General features: G+C 38.4%; 2 protein-coding genes across 4 annotated transcripts; one reads left to right on the top strand and one right to left on the bottom strand.

The window, feature by feature from the left end:
- Positions 1-229: 229 nt before the first annotated feature.
- On the bottom strand, positions 230-14,623 carry LIAS (lipoic acid synthetase). Of its 2 annotated transcripts, XM_022565741.3 has the most exons (11): positions 14,456-14,622; positions 13,180-13,352; positions 12,120-12,213; positions 11,114-11,194; positions 9,793-9,949; positions 9,649-9,706; positions 7,493-7,621; positions 5,207-5,352; positions 4,487-4,557; positions 3,648-3,759; positions 230-402 (listed from the first exon to the last, which is right to left on the bottom strand). In XM_022565741.3, exons 1-11 carry the CDS (start codon positions 14,498-14,500, stop codon positions 350-352), a joined length of 1,119 nt encoding a protein of 372 aa, XP_022421449.1. In that variant the 5' UTR covers positions 14,501-14,622; the 3' UTR covers positions 230-349. The 2 variants fall into 2 exon arrangements, with proteins under 2 accessions (XP_022421449.1, XP_030615953.1); XM_030760093.2 differs by lacking the exons at positions 9,649-9,706; positions 9,793-9,949; positions 12,120-12,213 and having other exon boundaries at positions 14,456-14,623.
- A 116-nt stretch (positions 14,624-14,739) lies between these two features.
- On the top strand, positions 14,740-19,179 carry RPL9 (ribosomal protein L9). 2 transcript variants are annotated; one of them, XM_089911810.1, is made up of 8 exons: positions 14,740-14,751; positions 15,194-15,240; positions 15,330-15,445; positions 16,035-16,130; positions 17,118-17,250; positions 18,121-18,201; positions 18,710-18,824; positions 19,102-19,179. In XM_089911810.1, the coding sequence occupies exons 2-7, from the start codon at positions 15,195-15,197 to the stop codon at positions 18,814-18,816; spliced, it is 579 nt and encodes a 192-aa protein (XP_089767936.1). In that variant the 5' UTR covers positions 14,740-14,751; position 15,194; the 3' UTR covers positions 18,817-18,824; positions 19,102-19,179. The 2 variants fall into 2 exon arrangements, with proteins under 2 accessions (XP_089767936.1, XP_089767937.1); XM_089911811.1 differs by lacking the exons at positions 14,740-14,751; positions 16,035-16,130.
- The last annotated feature ends 4,464 nt before the right edge of the window (positions 19,180-23,643 follow it).

Here is a 23,643-nt window from a genome sequence, read left to right as displayed (position 1 = left end):
TCATCACAGTATGTCATTTTTCAGAAATGAAACGTGACAATGATGTATAGAGGCTTAAAAGATTTTCTACAAGTTTTTAATGTATTGTTTAAACTACACTATTAACAGTAAACTCTTACAAAGATGTTTTATGATTACATCATAACAAGCAATTGTTTACTGGGACAAAGAAGATATGCTAAAAGACAAATGAATTATTATAATTAAATATGCACAGCTTATTGATATCTTTCGTAAAACAAAACGACTGGGATGTATCCACTGAAGTTTAGGCATTCTGCCATCACTTCTGTTACCAACTGGAGTCAAAGTTTTAAAATTCCTGTGATCTTGAATGTCTTGTTAAGTGTTAGAGGGCTTTTGTTTTTCTTTTAGCCACTAGACTTTTCAGGAAAAATTCACCTATTTAGGAAAAATAAAAATACATTAATAGCAATTTAAAGTAAATTTCAGAATAATTATACTTCAGTGTTTCCCTTTAAAGAAGACTTTTGTATTTATTGGTGTTTTTCTCTTCTCAAATCTCAATGGCAATAATTTTCTAACCTCACATATCCCCCATATCTTTGGTACTTTCCCCAACCATAATGCTTAGTCATTATTCTTTTTCTTTTAAAAGAGCTTTTTTTCATAAATTTATTTATTGTTCGTTTTTGGCTGCATTGTGTCTTTGTTGCTGCGCGCGGGCTTTCTCTAGTTGTGGTGACCGGGGGCTACTCTTCGTTGTGGTGCGTGGGCTTCTCACTGCGGTGGCTTCTCTTGTTGTGAAGCACGGGCTCTAGGTGCGTGGGCTTTAGTAGTCGCAGCATGTGGGCTCAGTAGTGTGGCGCACGGGCTTAGTTGCTCCACGGCATGTGGGATCTTCCCAGACCAGGGCTCAAACCTGCGTCCCCTGCATTGGCAGATGGATTCTTTTTTTTTTTTAATTATTTGTTTAATTTATTTATTTTTGGCTTTTTTGGGTCTTTGTGGCTGTGCGCAGGCTTTCTCTAGTTGCAGTGAGTGGGGGGTACTCTTCATTGCGGTGCACTGGCTTCTCATTGCGGTGGCTTCTCTTGTTGCGGAGCACGGGCTCTAGGCACTCGGGCTTCAGGAATTGTGGCTCGCGGGCTCTGGAGCGCAGGCTCAGTAGTTGTGATGCATGGGCTTAGTTGCTCTGCAGCATGTGGGATCTTCCTGGACCAGGGCTTGAACCCGCATCCCCTGCATTGGGAAGCAGATTCTTAACCACTGCACCACCAGGGAAGCCCAGCGGGTGGATTCTTAACCACTGCATCACCAGGGAAGTCCCTAGTCATTATTCTTAAAAAACTTTTTCTATCACTACAATTTTTACCATTACTCTTTCTAGTAAAGAAATATTATGAAGGGTGACCCTATTGTATCTGTGGGCTGTTTCTGTGCATTTATTCCACTTCATGTGCACCATCTATTCCTCATCACCGACAAAGTATTGCTGTTGGCACAATTCATTTCAGAGAGCAATTTTGCTACATTATTAGCCTGGATCTGATGTTTATAAAACAGACCTTGCTGCAGTTGAGCAGATTCATTTGATGGCATCTCTTTAGCTTATTCCTCTCTAGGGAAGCAAGAGCTCTCATTTATAATGGGCTTGCTTTCTCTCCACCCCCTAAGACATGCCTATGCACTAAGTTAGCTGCTCAGAGGAGGCACTTTCACTTTTCAGGTCATTAGGGTTCCATTTAGTCTATCACTGTTATAGCACGGCTCAAAGCTTATTGGCAGAGTTCAGCACTGCAGGCCCGACTTTATGAGGAGTCTGATGAACTTCTCTGCCATCTTAATACATGAGTAGAATTGTGATGATTGTATCTGTACATAATCACCAAGAATCCTAAGACTCATAACCTTGCCAAGTAATGGAGAGAATAATCCGTGCTGCCCCATGCCTCATTTAAATCTGGTAAGAGTAGAACCATATTATCAGATCCTAATCCATCATCTAAATCTAATACTTTGACCTTTTACTGGTAATTTTAAAGGAATTAAAAAGTTTATAATTCACTTCCTCATAATTGTTAGAAATTTTCCTTACCAAAAACAAACGAAACAAAAAACAAACAAAAAAACCCAAACCAACAAAATAAAAAGTCCTTTCAAATGACATTTTTCTACTTTGACCACCCTGGAAGCTGATGTTGGTCCTATCCTTTATATATATTTTTAGCTTGCCAATAGTGCTCCTTAAAGAATAAATCACTTATCATTATTGGTTTCCAAAATTCCCACATCCTGTCAGTCAGTGTTGAATCAAATTCTTGGGTTTTATAACTAAGATAAGCTGTTGTTAGTTCATTAAAATGTCTTCAGTTTCTTTACAGGAACACACTGAATATTACTAACATCGGAACATTAATTTTTACAAATAGAATTTATGCCTAATTTTAACATATCTAGGATTTAGACTCCACTATGTAAGTCATTTAAAAGATCATTAATAGTATAACATGGTTTGGACATACCCAAAAAACAACTAGCTGTTTATTCTTGTAATGGCCATTACCACATGACTTTATCTCTTGAAAAAGGCTTTTAGGACTTCCCTGGTGGCACGGCGGTTAAGAATCCGCCTGCCAATGCAGGGGACACGGGTTTGATCCCTGGTCCAGGAAGATCCCACGTGCTGTGGAGCAACTAAGCCCATGCTCCACAGCTACTAAGCCTGAGCTCTAGAGCCCATGAGCCACAACTGCTGAGCCTGTGCTCTAGAGCCCGTGAGCCACAACTGCTGAGCCCGTGTGCCACAACTACTGAAGCCTGTGTGCCTAGAGCCTGTGCTCCGCTACAAGAGAAGCCACCGTAATGAGAAGGCTGTGCACCGCAATGAAGAGTAGCCTCCGCTCGCCACAACTAGAGAAAGCCCGTGTGCAGTGATGAAGACCCAGCGCAGCCAAAAATGAATAAATAAATTAAAAAAAGAAAAAAAGAAACTATCTTTTATTTTTATAAGTCAGCTCAAGCTACTGATCAAAATAAGAGCCGAAATTACAGAGGTAAAAAAATTGCATTGTAGGACTTCCCTGGTGGCGCAGAGTGGTTAAGAATCTGCCTGCCAATGCAGGGGACAGGGTTCAATCCCTGGTCGGGGAAGATCCCACATGCCAAGGAGCAACTAAGCCCGTGCGCCACAACTACTGAGCCTGTGCTCTAGAGCCCGTGTGCCACAACTACTGAAGCCTGTGCACCTAGAGCCTGTGCTCCGCAACAAGAGAAGCCACAGCAGTAAGAAGCCCATGCACCGCAAGGAAGAGTAGCCTCCGCTTGCCGCAACTACAGAGAGCCCGTGTGCAGCAACAAAGACCCAATGCAGCCAAAAGTTAATAAATTAATAAGTTAAAATAAATAATTGCACTGTAGATAATAAAATTACACTAAACATTTCCATAGGGAAAATAACCTTATGGATTTTTTTTCCTGTTGCTTCTGGGAGGAAAAACACAAAGATATTAATGCAAGCAGCAATGTTGTCAAATAGATACTTACCCTTACGGAGCAAAGTTCCTAAAGATATTTCAGGAAAAAAAAAATTTTTTTTCTTCCCCACAAAAGACAACCACAGCTATTATCATTTTAATGTGGAAAATTACAGACTAAATAGAACCATGCTCTGCAGTCTAACTTACCTGCTTTATATGAAGAACGCACCAGAGGGCCACTTGCAGTATAATGAAATCCAAGTTCATTTCCTACTTTTTCCCAGTATTTGAACTTTTCAGGAGTAATGTATTCTTCAACCTAGATTTAAAGAATTAATTCTAGATTCTAGAATTTTCCTAAATCATTTCGGTTCTATACAAAAATCTACTTGTTGGCTACTCGGTCAGAACGTAATTATAGTGAAATTAGAGAAAAGGGGAAACATATCAATTTGGAATTATATTAGCTATTCCAAAAGGGAAAGAAAATGAGACTATTTGTAGAGATTATATATCTGTATCATTCCTTTATTGACCAACAGGTACAATCAAAAATTAGTCACACCTATTTCTATAAGATTCCTGACAGAAAAAAAAAAAAAAGATTCCTGAGCACAAGACTGTGTTACTCATCTTGTATCTTCTGCTCGGCACTGTGTCTGGCACATGGTCACTACTCAAGAAATGTTTTTTGAATGAATGAATAAATGTCCAATATAGAAATAGGGAGACCTACTTTTCTTTCTTACTTCACCTCTGGCTCTCATATAATTCTAAAACAAATCACAAGATCACCAAGTGTGAATGAACACAACTTTCCAACTTAAAAATTTTTTTCCTGTAGGTCACTTAAGTTATACAATTTTGGGCGCAGCAAATAAATGCCAGTGTAGCTGCTTTATGCAGATAATAAAATGGAAACTGGAACTTAGAAATATACACGGAACACTACACTAAAAAGCCAGCAGCTTCTTAATTTTACCTAAAGAAAATAAAGATTTAATTCAAATTACCATTAAACATTTGGCAATTTATGGTAGTTGTACCTTAAGGTGGCGCTTTGTTGGCTGCATATATTGTCCTAAGGTCAAACAGTCCACATCTGCTTCACGAAGTACTACAGGAAAAAAAGCACACGTTGCATTAGCAGATGTTTTTACAATGCTAACTGTATGCATTGTTGTAAAGAGCAGCTTTTAATTATTATTTGAACTTATTACTCTTTGAACCAATAAATAACTGTAAGTTGGCCAAGGATCTTCAGGTAAAATAAAAGCTTTCATATTTTAAAATTTAAGAAGCGCAAGAATCACAAAGCAAATGGATTTAATGGACTAAGGTTCAGCGAAGTCCAAAGCACACCATTACATTGTTGTGTAACAATTCTATAAGTAAGCACTTCCTCAAAGGCCTGAATTCATCCTAGTCATCTTTGGATTGTCAGTGCTTGACAGAGCTCCTGGTACCTGGCTGGATTCAAAAACTGTCTAATGAGTGAATAAGTGGACAAAATCATGTTTTTAGTTGATGAAAGGCTAAGAAATAAAATGGGATGCAAATTTCATATCCTGAGCATCCTATACATCATTCCGTGAAGTTTTAAGAAAACATACTTCCTTTCCTGCTGTTTACAACATATACTATACATATGTTCTCACTGGCACTTTCACTGAGACTATGGAGAAAGCATAACAGGTCCTTCAAAGTGGGACCCCTGCTATTACTCAAATTAAATGGAAAAGAGTTTTCATTTTCAATTTATTTACCTTTCATCATTGCATATACTTGCTCGTCATTCTCACCTAAACCCAACATTATAGATGTTTTGGAAATAACATCAGGTCGAACTTCCTTGGCATGTTTCAGTATGCGTAGAGACTGGTCAAAATTGGCCCGGGGATCACGAACCTTCCTTGAAAACAGCAAAGCTGTTGTCAGCATGAATAACCACAAGCTCAACTAAGTACATAATTATGCAAGCAACCTGAAAGACCAGAAAAGTACATTCTGGACATCATGCTACATCATATGGTTCAATGGTAACATTTTTGCACAAATGTCTAAGTGCTACTTTAGGAAAGAAAATCAGGCTTCACTAGGCCCCCAACTCTGTTGACTTTTCAGGCCTTTCAAGCCTGGGGCAGAGAAAATGAGAATGGAAGTAATGAATGAAGTAATTCATTTTATGAATTACTCATTGAGAAACCAGGATTCCGAAGCTGAGAATAAGTGATTAGAAGAGTAGTCAAGAGAGAAGGGGAAAAAAGTGGAAGAAAATCTCGATACTGAACAAAGAAAAAACCATTTAACCTGAACCATTTCAGAGGAATGAAACTTTTATGTTCATTTCTAAAGACTAAGCTGCCCTCTGCTGGTAAGTATATAGCTTGACATCTCTTAGGTAAAAAAATACATGATTCTGGAATTTTCACTGCAAAGGATAATGTTTTTTATTTATTATTTTTTAAAATTAATTAATTTAATTTTTGGCTGTGTTGCGTCTTCGTTGCTGTGCGTGGGCTTTCTCTAGTTGTGGTGAGTGGGGGCTACTCTTTGTTGCGGTGCACTGGCTTATCATTGCAGTGGCTTCTCTTGTTGCGGAGCACGGGCTCTAGAGCACAGGCTCAGTAGTTGTGGCACACGGGCTTAGTTGCTCCGCAGCCATGTCGTATCTTCTGGGACCAGGGCTTGAACACGTGTCCCCTGCATTGGTAGGTGGATTCTTAACCACTGTACCACCAGGAAGTCCCGGATAATGTTTTTAAAATGAAAACAGAGAAACTGGCACCCACTTATGGTGGTATCATGAGATATGACAGGGTTGGAACAGGCTGTGTGCTAGACTTCAACAGGGGCCAAAGCAACATGGCTTAAATGGATAAGGCCCAAAGGACACAAAGTTGGTGATGTTAAATTAGCCTTCATTTGAATTCTAATGTACCTTTATTCTGTGTAATTGATTTATTGTTATGGTTGTTATTTTTAATCAGAGACCAGTTCACAGGGAAGAGAGGAAACAAATTAATAAATTTTAAAATAATCACAGAGACTTCTCTGGTGGTCCAGTGGGTAGGACTCCATGCTCCCAATGCAGGGGGCCCAAGTTTGATCCCCGGTCGGGGAACTAGATCCCACATGCATGACACAATGAAGATCCCTCATGCAGCAACTAAGACCAGGTACAGCCAAGATAAATAAATAAATAAATATTAAAACACACACACACAATTGATAATAAGGAAATTACTTTTTGGAAGTTATTTCTCCACTGAATTCAAGTCATGCTCCCTAATATATTTATGATTTAGTGGAAATCCTGGTTATTGTTTATCCTACTTCTTTCTTTAACACAGAATAATGTGTAGAACCTAATAAAATCACTATCAAATGCTTTACTAAAATAATGAAAATGAATTATTAATCTTGCCCAAAATTTTTCATTTTTCTGAAATATGAATGTACTTATTGATGTAGAATAACAATCTGTAATTATTCCTAACTACTAAAATCATTAGGAAGAGTAAGACAGCTTAGTATCTACTTTTTAAAAGAGATCTGAAATACATCTGAGTGTACTAGGTTTTTCTTCAGCATCATTTACCGCATATATTATTGCCAAGTGGATGGTTAAAAGTCTTTTTCTAGAACTACAATCAAAGCAATTGCTCGAGTAAGTTTTTCTTCTTGAAAACTGTTCTTTGAAAAAAAACAGCTTGTTGGTACCTGCAATGATACTTTAAAGAAAGAAAAAAAAAATGCTCATTATGTGTGTGTGTACCAAAACGTATACACACATGTATAAATATATAAGTATATATATTACACTTAGATGTTAGTAATTGATACTACTAGGTGGAAATATTATGGGTGATGTTTACATTCTTTTTGTTGGCTACATTTTTTTATTTTTCTGCAATAGACATATGTTTTTGTTTAAAAACAGAGTTCACTTTATAAAAGCGAATTACAAAGTTCTCCCCTGAAACAAGTGAGAAAATGTAGCAGATTCTGACCCTCCAAACTTCCCAACATTACTCTGTATATGAAATCACCTTTGTAATTCTGGAACTGTTTCTACATTATGTGCATACACATCTAATCCTGACAGAGCAACTTTTTCTATTGCTTTAAGATCTCCTCGGAAATCAGGGGTGAGACATTCCACAAGGATTTTCGGATTCCTAGGGTGAAAAAGAGATAAGTGTCAAACTGAGGAAAAGAATTGACATAACTGTTGATCAAAATAGAAGTCACCAGTACTCATTCAGTATCAGTTTCAACACGGTAAGCTTTAGAACCTTGCCAAGAATAGCATGAACACACAAATGTTTATATATGAACTGTTAAATGAAAAACAAACAAAAAAAACCCCCCAAAAACCAAACAAACCTATAACATCAAATAATATGCACACTGTGGTTAAAATACATCTGCATGTAAATAATGATCAGAATAAATTTTGGTAAATTTTGGGATTATATAGAATTTTAAACTTTATTAAGTAGGTATTAAAAAATTGTTTAAAGGAATTAAAATACAAATATAAAACATTAAATATAAAATAACCTTTGTATTTTTTTAGAAAATAAATTGGGATATCTCTTATGTGAATGCAAATATTAATTCCTTTAATTCTGCATTCTTTTAAAATTCATGAATAGTGCCCTCCTCGTGTCCTCTAGACAAATATTTCACAAGTGCTCTGACCTTTAAAAACTATCTTCTGAGTTGCTGAGTCATGAGCTTTGCTTAAATGAAATACAAGCTAAACATTAATCTTCCTATTTATATTCTGGCTATATTTATGCATTCAAGCATTAAAATATGAACTAGGTCATAAAGCTGTTCCCTTTGACAAGTAGTAGAAATGACTGGGAAACTAAAACTTTTTCACAAACCCAACTGCAAAGTTTTTTTTGGAGCTGTTTCATGCGAGAACAGATGTAGAAAGGACCACATACACACCCTCCCATGGATACAAGAGATGTTCAAAGAACACATCTTATAACTCACTGTTTTTTTAACTGCAAGTTGAGACTTATTAGTAGTTTTGTCAGATCAATTTTGTGGGTGGCAAACAAAACTTTTTTTAAATGAACTATAAAAAAATAAAATAGAAAATATTGGGGGAATCACTGAAAAAATATTTACTGAGGGTGCCAGACTAGTACTGAGCTGTAGAAAATAAGCATAGGACTTTCCTGGTGGTGCAGTGGTTAAGAATCTGCCTGCCAATGCAGGGGACATGGGTTCGAGCCCTGGTCCAGGAAGATTCCACATGCCGTGGAGCAACTAAGCCCGTGCACCACAACTACTGAGCCTGCGCTCTAGAGCCCGCAAGCCACAACTACTGAAGCCCGCGCACCTAGAGCCCATGCTCCACAACAAGAGGAGCCACCGCAATGAGAAGCCCACGCAGCACAATGAAGAGTAGCCCCCGCTCGCCACAACTAGAGAAAGCCCGCGCAGCAATGAAGACCCAATGCAGCCAAAAATAAATAAATAAATTAAAAAAAAATAAACTCCTTTTTAGGGCTTCCCTGGTGGCTCAGTGGTTGGGAGTCTGCCTGCCAATGCAGGGGACGCGGGTTCATGCCCTGGTCTGGGAAGATCCCACATGCCGCAGAGCTGCTGGTCCTGTGCTCCACAGTGGGAGAGACCACAGCAGTGAGAGGCCCACATACCGCAAAAAAAAAAAACAACTCCTTTTTAAATGCTTTTTAAATACATAGAATTTACATGTTAATAAAATGTGAGTTATGGGTAAAATTCCCAGGGCATATCAATAGTGATAAAATTTATATCAAGATTACATATTTTAACAATGTGGGAGTTTATCTCATCCTAACTTCTTCTAGATGATGGTTTATTTAAATCAGTGCTAGGAAGATTAGTTTTATACTTCTTATAAAATTACTCAAAGTTTAGACTGATACTCAAATATGAAGGAGGGGCTCTATGGACTAAAGGTCCATGAATAAGTTTGTGTCCCTACATCCCTAAAATTTCTGCGAATATGTATCTGTATGTTTGAATACGACTTTTCTGGAGAAAAGACCACATAATTTCCAGCAGATTATGAGACAGGTTTATAATCCCCACAAAAGGTTAATAACCACTGCTTTAAGGTAAAGACCTAAAATAAACTGAATTTACATGGATCAAAAGTCCTTAAATTACACAAGCAAATGCAAAAACAAGTAAGTACCTTTCCTTTAAGTAAGACACAGTCTTTGCAAAGTGCTCAGCTCCTCCATCAGGCATATCTAGAAACAAAAGAGTCCATTGCTTAAGATGATGTCATAACTTGATAAGAGCCAATTTCTGGAAGAGGTAATGACGATGCACTAACCATCTCGATCCACAGACGTCAGGACTACATAATCCAGACCCCACTCTGCAATTGCCTTTGCAGTATTGTAGGGCTCATTGGCATCCAGTGGAGGTGGATTTCTTGCAGTCTTAACAGAACAAAATCTACAACCTCTTGTACATGTGTCACCCATCAACTAGAACAGAGATGTTACAATTTAAATCAAATAAACAGATGACTTACAGAATGTAATGTTAAGGGAATAAAACTGCAATGAATGTATAAACTTTGATTCTGTTTTTAAGAAATTTAAAACATTCAAAGCTAAACAATACAGTTAAGGAATACAAACATATATGGTAAAACTAAAGAAAAAGAAAGGCAAGGGATAAAACCAGAGATTTCCATCATGGAGTATTCAGAATCACTCCTTCATTCAAGAATTGACATTGCATAACTTAGATAAACTCTCTGGTTGGCTCTGTATTATTCCAGAAGGAGCTCTATCTCATAAGAATCCCCAGCTCCTCGTCTAGTCTCTTGCTGATATAGCTCAACAGTTTATCAGACATTTCCCAGACAAGTATGAACTTTCAGTTGCACATAATTTATATTTAACCCAATACTTCAATCTCCAAACTCCTCTGTATAAATAATATGGTAGATCGCATTGTTAATCCCATTTCTTACTCTATCATATTAAGATTATACATCTCACCCACTGCCATGTAACTTGCAGGACCCGCCTACTTGGGGAGGAAGTTATGTCTCTACTCCCACTCATGCTTGGCTTGAGTGGCTTATTTTGGCCAATAGAATGATAGCAGCCATGATGAAGCAGAAACCTCAAATGTGCATGGATGGCTTGCCCTCTTGTGCTCCTTCCATCCTCCATGATAAGAATATGCCTTGGAGAGCCACCGGTCCATGAATAAAGCTCTCTAGAGCAGACCTGAATCCAACCTACTTCCTGGAGTCCAGCTTAGCCCAGTCAAGAACAGATGAACACAGGCCAACTGAAAGTCCCATGAGGGAGAAAAATAAATGCTTATTATTTCAGGGGCAAAATGAATAACAAGTTAAGCCAACATGAAGAACATTTCCAAAAATTAACAGAAGAGATATGTCAAGGCAGCACATGATTAACCATCAGGTAGATGGAAGAATCAATAACAGACTTATTCAGAGAAGGGTGAGATCATAACAGGCTGGATTATTCTGTCAGGTTTTTTCCCACATTTCTCATAAACTCATATGTAACAAGAAATCTGATCAGAGATTCATAATGTACATTTGTAGGAGAAAGACACAAAACATTTCCTTTCAGTCTCTAGACTTTAGAATTTGAGGCTGGGCTTACCATGATTGTGGCAGTAGCAGTGGCATGTTCTCCGCCCCCCCAACACTCTCCAATATTGGGACATCGAGCTTCCTCACATACCTGTGGGTAAAAGGGAACTGAATACGGTCAGGTTGAAAATACTTACCAATTGAGCAAATTAGTCAACAGGCATGTTTACACTATCCATTCTTCACAGCATATTTATGAAGAAATTCACTATTCAAAAATGCTGTTAAAACTGTCGAAGTATATAGATATTAGGATTCCATTTTTAAATTAAAAACTATATGAAGGGGGCTTCCCTGGTGGTGCAGTGGTTAAGAATCCGCCTGCCAATGCGGGGGACACGGGTTCGAGCCCTGGTCCGGGAAGATCCCACATGCAGCAGAGCAACTAAGCCTGTGCGCCACAACCACTGAGCCCGGGCGCCTAGAGCCCCGAACCTCGCCACTGCAATGAGAAGCCCGTGCACCGCAACGAAGAGTAGCACCCGCTCGCCACAAGTAGAGAAAGCCCACACATATAAACGGAGACCCAATGCAGCCAAAAATAAATAAGTAAATTTAAAAAAAAAAAAAAAAAACCCCTATATGAGTGTATATATTTTACATGTGCAAATAAAAAGCCCTGCAAGGGTATATGTTGAACAGTTAAAGTGGTATAACAGTTAAACATTTGAGATTGCACATAGGATGCTTCACATTTAATATACCCTTTCCAACAAGCATGTACTTAATTTGTAATATAAAACACACAAAAACCCTCATTCCCGAAATTGCAGAAAAAAATTTTTTTTGTTTGTACTGTTAAATGAAAGGTTAAAAAATACAATTACTTTTTGTTTCTTTTGCAGGGAAAATAATCTTTAAATGTATTTCCATTACTGAGAGTAATTTATCACTAAACATCTTTATTTACTTTCCTTGCTATTTTTGATATGTATTTTATTAATTTTTAAGTTACATATATATGGAAAAATTACGGCTTCTGGTAAAGAGGGATATTTAACCCTCTGATAACTTACTGTATGAAGATTTAAATTCCGCAATGTATTTTTCAGTTTATTGTAATTTTTCCCCATGGGAATCTCTGTCTTTAGCCATGGAGGTAGTCTTAACCTGAGGAAAGCCAAATATAACTATACATTAACAAGTATGTTCCCAAATAATCACACAGGTTTGAAGTTACTCCGCTCTATTACAATTCCTAGTTAGGAATTTTCCCCCCATAATCCTGGATTAACTCTTTTAATTTCTGCCATAGGAGTAATAACAGAGAATGAAATTTAGATTTGCTCAAACCACTTTAGAAAACACCTATAACTGTGTCTAGCAGGGCACTGTGCTCATGTCTACTTTTGCAAAGGTACAGAGTAACACCATCCCAATAAAAAAATGAAGAAGCTTTTGAACATCTCATTCCCTAAAAAATAATACTGACAAAAAGTTCTATATTTGTTCAGATTAAGGAGAGACCCCCACAAGTGGACTTTCTGCTCTACATTCTAGATTTTGATAGTTATTAAGTGGAAAAAAATCTAAAATTTGGAGTGAAGATTACATTTCCTCAGGTTCCCTTTGACTTCCACCCACTTGTGATCTATAAGTTGCTAGGTAAAGTATCTCCCAATACAATTTGCTATCTGCACTAAATTCCCTTACAATTCTTTTAAACTAAGGCATGCTATCCATAGATCATATGTACATTGACTAGGCGAAGCAACAGGTTAGATCACCGACACCCAGTAACAATGAAAAACTTATTAAAGTGTAATAGACTAGTAACAAGGTGATAATCTTTGCTCTCTGAAGAAATTTGTTGCTGGGTGGAAAATGGGAGATGGTGGTGTAGGATGGCTAAGTCCTAGGAAGGTTGAAGAAAAACTGTCAGAGGGCAGAGAGAAAAGAAATAGCTTCCAACAATCTCACCTATTCACCTATTCTATGTTTGTTATCACTTCTTTCTAATGATGTTTAGCTAAATTTAACAAGCTGATTAAAAATATACCCTAGGGCTTGGTTATATCTGAAAATGATGCACTATGAAGAAATGGGACATTAAAATTACCTCAAAATTTCAATTACCTTTCTCCTTTCTGGCGTTTTAAGTCTCCTTTATATTCGTCCCAGGTGCTCTTGTCTGCTAGATCACCAGATACAAAATCTTGAAGGTCTGGTCCATTCTGCAAAAATTTCTTCTTTTTATCTGGCAAGGAACTTACTTCTCTGACTGGACTGCATAAATATCTTCCAAATACCTAAACAAAGGGTTCATTATGACATTTATTTAGTGGGGTTTGGAATAACTTAGTTTTAACCTATTTTAATACCTAAAAGGGTAAAGCCCAGAGAACTGATTCAGAAATTATGTCAAACTATTTACAAGCTCTGTGTAGGAGCTGAGAATCTAAGATTAAGGAGGACCCAAGGGGAACAAACCAAACCTAAAGGAGAACGGGAGCTGACCATTTCCTGCTGGATTTAGAATAGATTTGGAAACCATTGGAACTGGCTAACATGCCACACTTTTCATGTAACCCATTTAGGTACTAAAAGTCTGTTTTTCAAGTTTAAATTGCAATAAGGGAGAAGACGCTACAGCTTTGAATTTTCTATTCCTGACTTGAGTCAAGGACGTTTAAATGAAATTTGAAGTAAATCTCTCTGCTTTGGACTTTGGATAAGCATATGTGTTAAAACGTAGAAGTGCTCAACTAGTTTCACAGAACTTGAAGAAGGGAAACCAAACCTAACGTTTTAATTTTCTAGGTTACATTCTGTGTTTAAAGAAGGAAGTCACTCAATATGTATTTGACCATAAGAAGCCATTGGCTTCTAGATCTGAACACACACGGACAAGACAGCCAAAACACTAAAAAATTCAAGTCAGTACTTATAAAGCAAAAGAACCTTCAAGAATTAAAAAAAAAAAAATACAGTGCCTATTAATGCTGCACGATTGCTATTGTACTTGCCCAGGTCTCCCACTCGAGTCTAGAGCATAGATTTAGGTTCTAATTGCCCAAACTGGTGTCTAGTACACAAGAGCTCAACACAAAGTAGTAATCTGGAGTGCTCACCGCAGTGGTCCTATAACGCTCCAATAAATACAGAGTACAAATCACTGATACGCAGAAAAAAAGCTCTCAGCGCCAGCCAGAGAGACCTATAAACAAACCAGTACCAGAGACTTAACCTCGTTGGGGTGTCGGAAGAATTAAATGAGATACCACAAGAAAAATGTTTAGAACAGTACGTGGCTCGAAGTAAACACTCAGTAAGTGCTGGCATTATTGGGCGCTCTAAAGGGATGGGAGCCCCCTCCACCCCACGCCCGCACCCTGCTCGCCCCGCAGCTCACCCGGGGGCCCACGGTGCGGACCGCGCCCCCGCAGCGTAGAGACATCCCTCTCTTTTTTTTCTAGCAGGGCCGAGCGATCACTAATTCCCGGGAAAAAAAGATGGAAAAACCGTCACTCGATTTATGACCGACAAGCTGAGCCACACCTGACCCTGTGGAACCTGCGCTGCTCCGCGATTGGCTGCTTTAGCCTAGTAGCGTCGCGCGCTTATGACGCCATACGCAGTACTACTACGGCCTATAAGAACGTGATGACGAAAGACGCTCTCTCTTTGCCGCATCTACTGCGAGGTGAGGTTGGTTACCGTAATCGGTGGGCCTTGGGAATCTGAAGCCATCGGCTCAGGGAAAGCCAGCGGCGCCAGTCTGGCCCTCGGAAACCCTGTTTTGGTTGTCTGCCCACGCGGCGAACGCCATATGAATTTGGTGGCGATGGCATTCGAGCCCTGTGCTGGGCTTTTAGGCCTCCCGCTCCTCAGCCTTGCCGGGATGGCGCCGGTTTGATGGAAGTCCCAGGGTGGCGTTGAGCGGGAGTTGGCCCGTTGGGCTTATAACACCCGCAGAGGAGCTGCTCCTTCCAGGCCAGAGCGTAGTGGGGGCCGCTCTCCCTGCTGGTCCTCCCGTATCCTTCCCGGGATTTTTGCCTGCGGTCTCCGGTAGGAGTGGAGGTCCGTGCATCGTAGTTTGGTCGAAAACAGGTCCTCTGCGGCCTTCTTACCCCAAGTGTTTGTGTTTCAGAATGAAGACCATTCTCAGCAATCAGACTGTCGACATTCCAGAAAATGGTACGAGACTTGGTGCTTGCATTTTTCTTACATCTTTACTACACGCTCTATACCTTGTTCCGAGACCTCACGAATACGTTCTCTCCTAGTCGACATTACTCTGAAGGGACGCACAGTTATTGTGAAGGGCCCCAGAGGCACCCTGCGGAGGGACTTTAATCACATAAATGTAGAACTCAGTCTCCTTGGGAAGAAAAAGAAGAGGGTGAGTTTTTGGTTTTTGTCACTTCAGTTGCTTGTTTGGAAGGTTGTGATTTAAGAGCATCAAATTGGGTTGCTTTTAAAATTATGGAATTGAGGTTCAGTGTTTTAACTTAAAATTTGGTGTCCAGAAGCGTAACTAGTTTCGGTGTTGTTGCCTCAGTGAAATTGGAAAATGAGATTCTGAACAGAGGGGGTTATAAAAGATCAATACTAGTAGTTGTCATTCGTATCAAGTATTATTGCTGTTACAAGTTAAGTTTAGTTTTCTTCTGATTGTTTTGTAAGAATCTTAGGAATGCAGCAGTAGATCTTTTAAACCTGGTATTTTAGTTTTCCAGGAGTGAAGTTTGATGCAGCTTCTACAAAACTTGTGTTCTGGGTTTTCATTCCTTTGTGAAGTAGTAGTGTTACCTGTAATGTACAGTAACAAAAATGTTAATTGAGGGCTTTGTGGTTTAATTTTTCCTTGAAAATCGTGTTTTAATTTGGGCAAATACTAGAATCTAGAGTACTTACTGTGAATAAATGGACTTTTTTCCAAGCCTACTTACTACCGGAAAGAATTTTCTAAAGTTTTTGTTCTGTTACAGCTCCGGGTTGACAAATGGTGGGGGAATAGGAAGGAACTGGCCACTGTTCGCACTATCTGTAGTCATGTACAGAACATGATCAAGGGTGTTACACTGGTAAGCAGGTTAACCAGACTACTTTGTTTTGGAAGGGGAGGTTTCTCAGCTGTGATTTATGTATGCAACATAAATGTCTCCTGCAGAGAATAGATTATGCATGTAACTTAGTGAGTTATGTGTACTTATTAAGTATATGGGAAAAAGTGATCTTGGCAAATGTGTTTAATAGGCATTCCTGGGTCTTAGTATTAAGTGATGTGAGTAAAGACTGAGTGATAAATAAGAGTAAAGACCAGATGGTCTTAATAGTATGCTGATGGTGTTTTTTCCACACAAAACAGGACTCATCTTCGGGGTGCATTTTTTTTATATATATAAAAAAATGTAACATACAGGGTAGGCTTTGGTTTCTTGTTTTATCCCTGTCACCACCAGGACCTCTTGTAGGGATAGAAAAAGGTGGACCTAATTTCTGAGCTCCTTGTCCATTTCCTTAAAAACATACCAGGTTAGGTTTCTTGAGGGCAGGGGGCGTGTCTTGGTGTCATCAGTTCTTGGAATCTGGCGTACCTTAGTAACTCAGTATGTTAGCTTGATGTCCAAGATGAAGGGCTTTGGGGTTCTCCTTCAATGGGAAACTAGCATTGTTTACTGTGGGCATAGCAGGTGGTAAAATACATGCTTCCTTAAGGAGCTTCACAGTCCAGTGAGGAGACACAGAAACACATGTTGTTGTGTAAAATTGTTGTAAGGCTTGGTATAGGTGATACATTTTACAAAACCTTGACAATGAGTGCTGCGTGAGAACTGTTTCAGTTTCTTTTGTCAGGAAGGAGGAAATTTTCCTCTAAAGTCTCCATTGATAATTTCTAGAGATTTGGTCATTCTTTTCTAGGTGCAGGGAGGGAGACAGCCTTGACAAATATGTAAATGTTCCCTATAAAAGGGCAACCCCTACTTGGTTTTCAGAGAAAAACTGGAAATCCTATCTTTCAAATTTCTCAGCATTGCTAATAGTTTGTTTATTTTGTTTATTTAACCTAGGGCTTCCGTTACAAGATGAGGTCTGTGTATGCTCACTTCCCCATCAACGTTGTTATTCAGGAGAATGGTTCTCTTGTTGAAATCCGAAATTTTTTGGGTGAAAAATACATCCGCAGGGTTCGGATGAGGCCAGGTATGGTTTAGAAATTTTCTTTCTACTTGTGAAGGCTGGTATTTTGGGTTAGCTATAAATAAGACCAGATTTATTTCAGAATTATCCAGTTTGATTATGGCTTTGTATCATATTTATACCAGTTGTGGTTCCTGAAGGCTTACATTTGGGGTAGTTTGCAGGCCATGGGAGCTGTGATTGGTTTTGCAAACTGAAATCCAAAAAAAGACCCATTTGAAAAGAGGTTAATACCTAGATTTCCTAGTTTCAGGTCTCAGCTCTCACTGTCAACCTTGGGCAGATTACCTCTATGTAGCTCATTTTACTCATCTGTAAAATTGGGAACATCTCATGATTAAATGACTTGAAATTGAAATGCGTTTTAAAAATAGTTCTTGTCTGATGCATAGTTAACACTGAAGCATTAGAAAGTTTTAAAACTTAGTGCTCTTGATGCTTTTTGATTCCGTTGAATTGTGGGGGTGGGAAGAAGGGATTGTACCAATTAATGGCTCTACAGAAATATTACATGATAGTTGCTATGGTCAGCAGTACTTAATGAGAACCCTTAGGTGAAAAATGAGCTTTGAGGGATACCAAATATACAGTAGAAGTAAGACTGGATACAAATTTTGTACAGCTAAATCCTACTAGCTGGATACCTTTTTCTCATACTCCTTAATTGAATCATAGTCTGTAATCAGTCTGGGACAGATTCATTCAAGCAGGAATACAAGATTGGCCCAGATAATACAGATTCTGTTACAAAACAGTTCTTTTGGTGTGTGGAATTTTAAATGGAATAAATTGCTACTTAATTTAAATATTTTAAATAATGCTACAAATCTTATCTTATGTTGACACTATGCATATGCTCTCTTACCTTTTTAGGTGTTGCTTGTTCAGTATCTCAAGCCCAGAAAGATGAGTTGATTCTTGAAGGAAATGACATTGAACTTGTGTCAAATTCAGGTTTGTATGTTTACTGTGCCTGATTACGCCCATAAAATCTTACCTAAATCTTGTAGTTGAATACATGATATATGTTCTTTTAGTGAGCTTTTCTCTTTTATTTCATCTGTTTATTTTACTTACAGTGTTCCGTGGGGAGTTTGTAAAGACACTGGTCAGTCAGTTAAAAACAGACCTGGGAACTCTGTGTACAGAAAAACAATTAAACATGTGAAGGCACAAAAGAAAAGACTCTTAAGTACATTGGATATTAATAGGGACAAAAGGACTCAAGTTTAATTTGTTATACCTCTAATAGAGCAATCAAACATAAGTAACTAAATTTAAAAAATTACGGGGAAGGAGAGAAAAATGAGATAGACAAAAAGATTGGTGAGTTTTTTTAAATTGTGGGACTCTAATAAACTATCCCAAAGATACTTGGGTTTTGAGTATATAGCATATAATAAAATACTTGCTTATGATTTGGGTTTGGCTGATAAAATAATTGCCTTTTTCACTCTTACAGCTGCTTTGATTCAGCAAGCCACAACAGTAAAAAACAAGGATATCAGAAAATTTTTGGATGGTATCTATGTTTCTGAAAAAGGAACAGTTCAGCAGGCTGATGAATAAGATCTGAGGTAGGTTCTTGTAATGTCCATATAAATTTTATTAACTGCTTTAGTTGGGGGTCTTAATTGATTAAGAGACTTAAACTGGAGGTGTAGCAAAGGTAGAAAGTGGAGACCTGCATTCTGGAACACAGTAAATTTGGCAGAATAAGAGATAGAATTGACACATTTTTACTATGAACCAGTAAATCATAATTTTAAAGTATGTTTTAGATGATTCAGAGTAGAACTTTTCTGGGCAAGGATATTGATGGAGATTTACTGACATTTTCATTTCTTTTTACAGTGATCCAGTTACAGAAACCGCAAGAGGCCAGGCTTATATGTGATATTTTAAAAATGAATAAAAGCTCTTTTGACTTGAGACGTTTTCTTAAATTGATTACCCTTTCCAACTATTTGGCCAGTAAGCAGCTAAGTAAATTCTGGTGTGCTAAGAACAACAACAGAAGGAATAGGAGGGGTTTTTTTAGTAAGACTTAATGGGAGAAGTGGTTTGAAGGAATAGCAAGGGTATTTCAGGCAAGAGGAATATGGGTATCAGTGACTGGCAACAGTGACTGTGGTTGTTCATTATTGGATGAAGAACTTTGGGAGATGTCCTGAAGGTATGTGTAATTTTGCAGAGGCACGAATTTGAATATTTGTGAGGGCAAGTGCCTGAGTCGCAGTAACCTTGTGTGAAAAAGCAGCTGAGAAGTAATACAGTCTTAGTAAGAATTAGAAGATGGAGTTAATTTATATTCATGATAAACATGGTTGCTGTGGCCCAAGGTTCTCTGTTTTAGCGTAATTTCAGCCATTTACTCCTATGTCCTAGTCCTTGATATCTTAAAAAAACTTAACAACCCTTCCATAGTCTCTTCATTCCATGTGTCATGCTTTAGATGCACTACCGTACTAGACTATCTTAATACGATTGCCTCTAAATCTCTTCCTTGATAGAAACTCCAACTTTCTGATTTCTCAGGCAAAACTTAACATTCAAGTTTGATTTCTCTAACATCCTGTGTGTCTAGTCTGTTAGAAAAATCTGTGGGCTGTGCCTTCAAAGTAAGGTATGTTCAGGGCCTAAGCAAGGAAAAATAAAACCCATTTGGAGCATAAGGATATTAAAAGATCTTCATTTAGATAAGTGAAATTAATTTTTATATTGAGTTAATAATCTTTGGTTTGATAACAATGGTTAAGTATGAAATGGATGAAATTGTAAATGCAAGTTTTGCTTTGAAATATTTTAGATGAGGTTTGGGGTAGGCATTGGATGGGGTTCTAGGTCTAGGGTTTCAATACATTGATATTTGTTGAAGCTGAATGATGGGGATTCATTATACTATTCCTATTTGCATAAAGTTTTGAAATTTTTCACAATTAGAAGATGAAACCAAAACCCTTTAAACTGATCCACCCTTGCTCCTCCCTCCCCCATCTGTTCTCAGTAGTAGCCAGAATGCATTTTTCAAACTCCCTCATAACCTTTCTGACCACACTGACTGAGCTGACCTTCCTGCTCCTCAGTACCACTGCCTTAAAGCCTTCAAGTTGTCTTTCCCTTTGGAGTGACAGGTTATCTTGAAGTCTATAGTCCAGTGTTTTCAGTGAAGCCTACGTTGACCTTCCTATTAATTGTGCTCATTCCTCATGCCCATCCTATCATACCCTTACCCTGCTAAACTTGTTTTTGTCCATTGTATTTATAATGTAATATTAATAGTTTACTTTGTTATGTATTGATTGTATGCTTTTTTCCTGCTAGAGTCTGACCTTCATGAGGTGTTGTGGTCTTTTCTATCCTTTCTACACTGGGATATTCCAAGTAAAGAACCTGGAAAAATGTCTGGCATTTAGCTGTTTGCTGAGTGAATGGTTCCCAGATTGCCAGGGATATTCAAGTTATGCAGATTCAGTAATAGTAATGGGACTAGAAAGATGTTTTGGAAAGTGTTGACAGAATTTGAGGGTTGAGGAAGTAATTTCCAAGTGACAATATTGCAGAGGGATAGAGAGGTGTTACTGTTGAAGAGTGTCAGCATATAGGCGGTAGTAGCAGCTGTGGGAGTAAGTGTGATGCTCTCCAAGAGTGAAGTGGGTGGTTTGATACCTTCACAGCATTACTATTGTAGTCTGGTTGTAGCTAAGGAGTTATTTCCATTCAGTAATTTGGGTGTGGTAAATGAAAGTCTAGTTCTCCCCAGGGAAGACCTCCATGTTTTCTGTGTTTACTATGGATAAGCATATGTGTGTTTTTTCAGTTTTGAGGTGTAGGAGTCCACGTTGTATAATCAGAAAACATACTCAGGAGTAAGTTACCCAGTTGGCACACAGTTTGGGAGGATGGGGGAGGCAGTGTTGGGGCACAACCCAGTTACAACACCAAACCCATTCACATTCCACAGTTCTTAAAACTGACCAGATTGTTAGTTGAATATAAATAATCAGCATAAACCGGTTTATTTGGAATAAATTACATCGAGAATTAAACACCTAGTCACAATGTACTGACCTCATTTTCCAGAGGCTATTTAAACACCATAGTTGTGATATTTCCATATGTATCAGATTTTTTAGTGAAAGGTCACATTGAATACAACAGTAATGTAACAATATACAAAGTAACACAAGCTACATTTTAAAATGATTTTCTTCCAAGTCTCAGAAAAGCTTAAATTTAAAGATCTTACCCTGTCAAAAGCTATCAACAGTTCCTAATTGACCCTTTATGATTTTAAAATGAGTTTAAGAAAAACCTGAATAGTAAATATAATTGATCATGAGCCAGATTTAAATGTTTACCTAGGGACTTGGTACGACGATGGCTTAAACCAGTGGTTAAGACTGCACTTCCACTTCAGGGGGCGGTGGGTTTGATCCCTGGTCGGGGAACTAATTCCCATATGGTGTGGCCAAAAAAAAAAAGTTCAGAAAGAAAAAAAAAAAGTAAAATAGTTCCCAAGTGGCCAAAAAAAAAGGGAAGAAGGTAAGCATTGGGTTAGGGACTTTACTATTTGCAAGAATTTATGGCAAGGCAACAAGTTTAAAAAAGGGGGTCATAAGTCAAGCTTAAGCACTAAATGTAAAGACATAAAATAATGCTGTTTAGTGGAGTTACAAACAATACAAGATACTTTAGTCAAAACACAAAGTAGAGACCATAAAAGCAAAATCTTAATTCTAAAGCTTTGTTATTCCTATGACAATATGCATTTCTTTTTCAAAACCTTGGACGTTAGAGGTTAAAGGGTTGATGAGTTGCTCAACTGATAATCCATAAAATTAAAATAATTGACTAGTTATTGTAATTGTGTATAGCCTCAAGCCCAATAACTAAGTGGTTCTCAAAAAGAAAATACAAAAAATTCCTTGCATAACCTAAAATCTGCTAAGTTTGAAGGAGGGGTGCAGTTGGAACAAGGAGAATAGAAGAACACATCTGCCAAATTTTACTATTTGAAATTGGCCAGCCAGAGATAGCAAATTGATGTCTCATCACTTTTGCATTTGTTTGAATTGACCAATTGTTATTTGTATCTTTGAAAATGCTGTTATCAATTAGTATCTCAGTTATGTAGGAAATAGCTTTCCTTTGACTTTTTTTAAAGATTTACTTATTTTGGGCTGCGTTTGGTCTTCGTTTTTTTTTAAATGAGTGTGTGCTCCTTTTTTAAAAATTTATTTTTTGGCTGCATTGGGTCTTTGTTACGCGCTGGCTTTCTCTACTTGCGGCGGGGCCTACTCTGTTGTGGTGCTCGGGCTTCTCGTTGCAGTGGCTTCTCTTGTTGCGGAGCACAGGCTCTAGGCACGCGGGCTTTAGAAGGTAGGCTCAGTAATTGTGGCACACGAGCTTAGTTGCTCCGCAGCATGTGGGATCTTACCAGACCAGGGCTTGAGCCTGTGTCCCATGCATTGGCAGGTGGATTCTTCACCACTGCTCCACCAGGGAGGGTCCCTCCTTTGACTCTTAAAGTCAAAATTCAGGAGAGTAGACAATGGTTAGTTATTTAAATACTGACTCACTTAAAGAATGTGTATAAATGGGTTTAGATTCAGGTTTTCTTCCAACATTGAGAATACAGTGAATGAATATTAAGCATAGAGTTCAAGAAAGTCAAACTGCAAATTCAGGTTTAAGAATTTGCTTAATCCTAGTTTCAAAAGTTGCAATGTAAGAATAGTTTCCACTTATGCAGACCACCAACGTTCTGAATTGTGTCCAAAGAGACACAGTTGAGAGGTCCAGATATGGCTGCAGTCTACAGGTCTCTGTGCATGTGTCAGAACAGTGAAGCACTTCAGGGGAGAGAGCAAGTCTTATGGGATAAATGGTCCTTTGGTAACTTGATAATTAAAAACTTTTCGTCTTTTTAGAATGTTTTAATTTTCCTAAGTATGATACATCTTGTCACCTCAGAAAATTCAAGTGAAGAATAATGTCAATTTGTCTAAAGAAGTTGCTGTACGTGTACGGTGAGGTTGAGTGACTTCCCTGTCATCACAGGCAGTTGGGTCTAGCTGGGTTTTTTTTGCGCGGTACGCGGGCCTCTCACTGTTGTGGCCTCCCCCGTTGCGGAGCACAGGCTCCAGACGCGCAGGCTCAGCAGCCATGGCTCACGGGCCCAGCTGCTCCGTGGCATGTGGGATCTTCCCGGACCGGGGCACGAACCCGTGTCCCCTGCATCGGCAGGTGGACTCTCAACCACTGCGCCACAGGGGAGCTCTCTTTTTAATCTTAGTCATCTGATCTTTAACATAAGATGAGTTTTGGAAATTAAATGTTATTTTTTGAAAATCATCTGGAAAAAGAGACCTCACAAAATTAGTTGTTTTGTGA

This window comes from Delphinapterus leucas, chromosome 5 (assembly GCF_059928025.1).
Source record: "Delphinapterus leucas isolate spDelLeu-1000000601 "Yukka" chromosome 5, BTC_Dleu_Yukka2, whole genome shotgun sequence".
Lineage (NCBI taxonomy): Eukaryota > Metazoa > Chordata > Mammalia > Artiodactyla > Monodontidae > Delphinapterus > Delphinapterus leucas.
Note: the sequence above shows the minus strand (reverse complement) of the source record. Positions and strands in the feature narration are given on the sequence as shown.

Excerpts from the sequence above, each read along its gene's own strand:
- LIAS (XM_022565741.3), bottom strand. The coding sequence starts at position 14,500 with ATGTCTCTACGCTGCGGGGGCGCGGTCCGCACCGTGGGCCCCCGG. Across the intron at positions 12,214-13,179 it reads AAACGCCAGAAAGGAGAAAG|GTTAAGACTACCTCCATGGC; the intron begins GTAATTGAAATT and ends GGCTTTCCTCAG. Across the intron at positions 4,558-5,206 it reads AGTATATGCAATGATGAAAG|TACTTCGTGAAGCAGATGTG; the intron begins GTAAATAAATTG and ends TTTTTCCTGTAG.
- RPL9 (XM_089911810.1), top strand. The coding sequence starts at position 15,195 with ATGAAGACCATTCTCAGCAATCAGACTGTCGACATTCCAGAAAATG. Across the intron at positions 15,241-15,329 it reads TGTCGACATTCCAGAAAATG|TCGACATTACTCTGAAGGGA; the intron begins GTACGAGACTTG and ends GTTCTCTCCTAG. Across the intron at positions 18,202-18,709 it reads TGAACTTGTGTCAAATTCAG|CTGCTTTGATTCAGCAAGCC; the intron begins GTTTGTATGTTT and ends TCACTCTTACAG.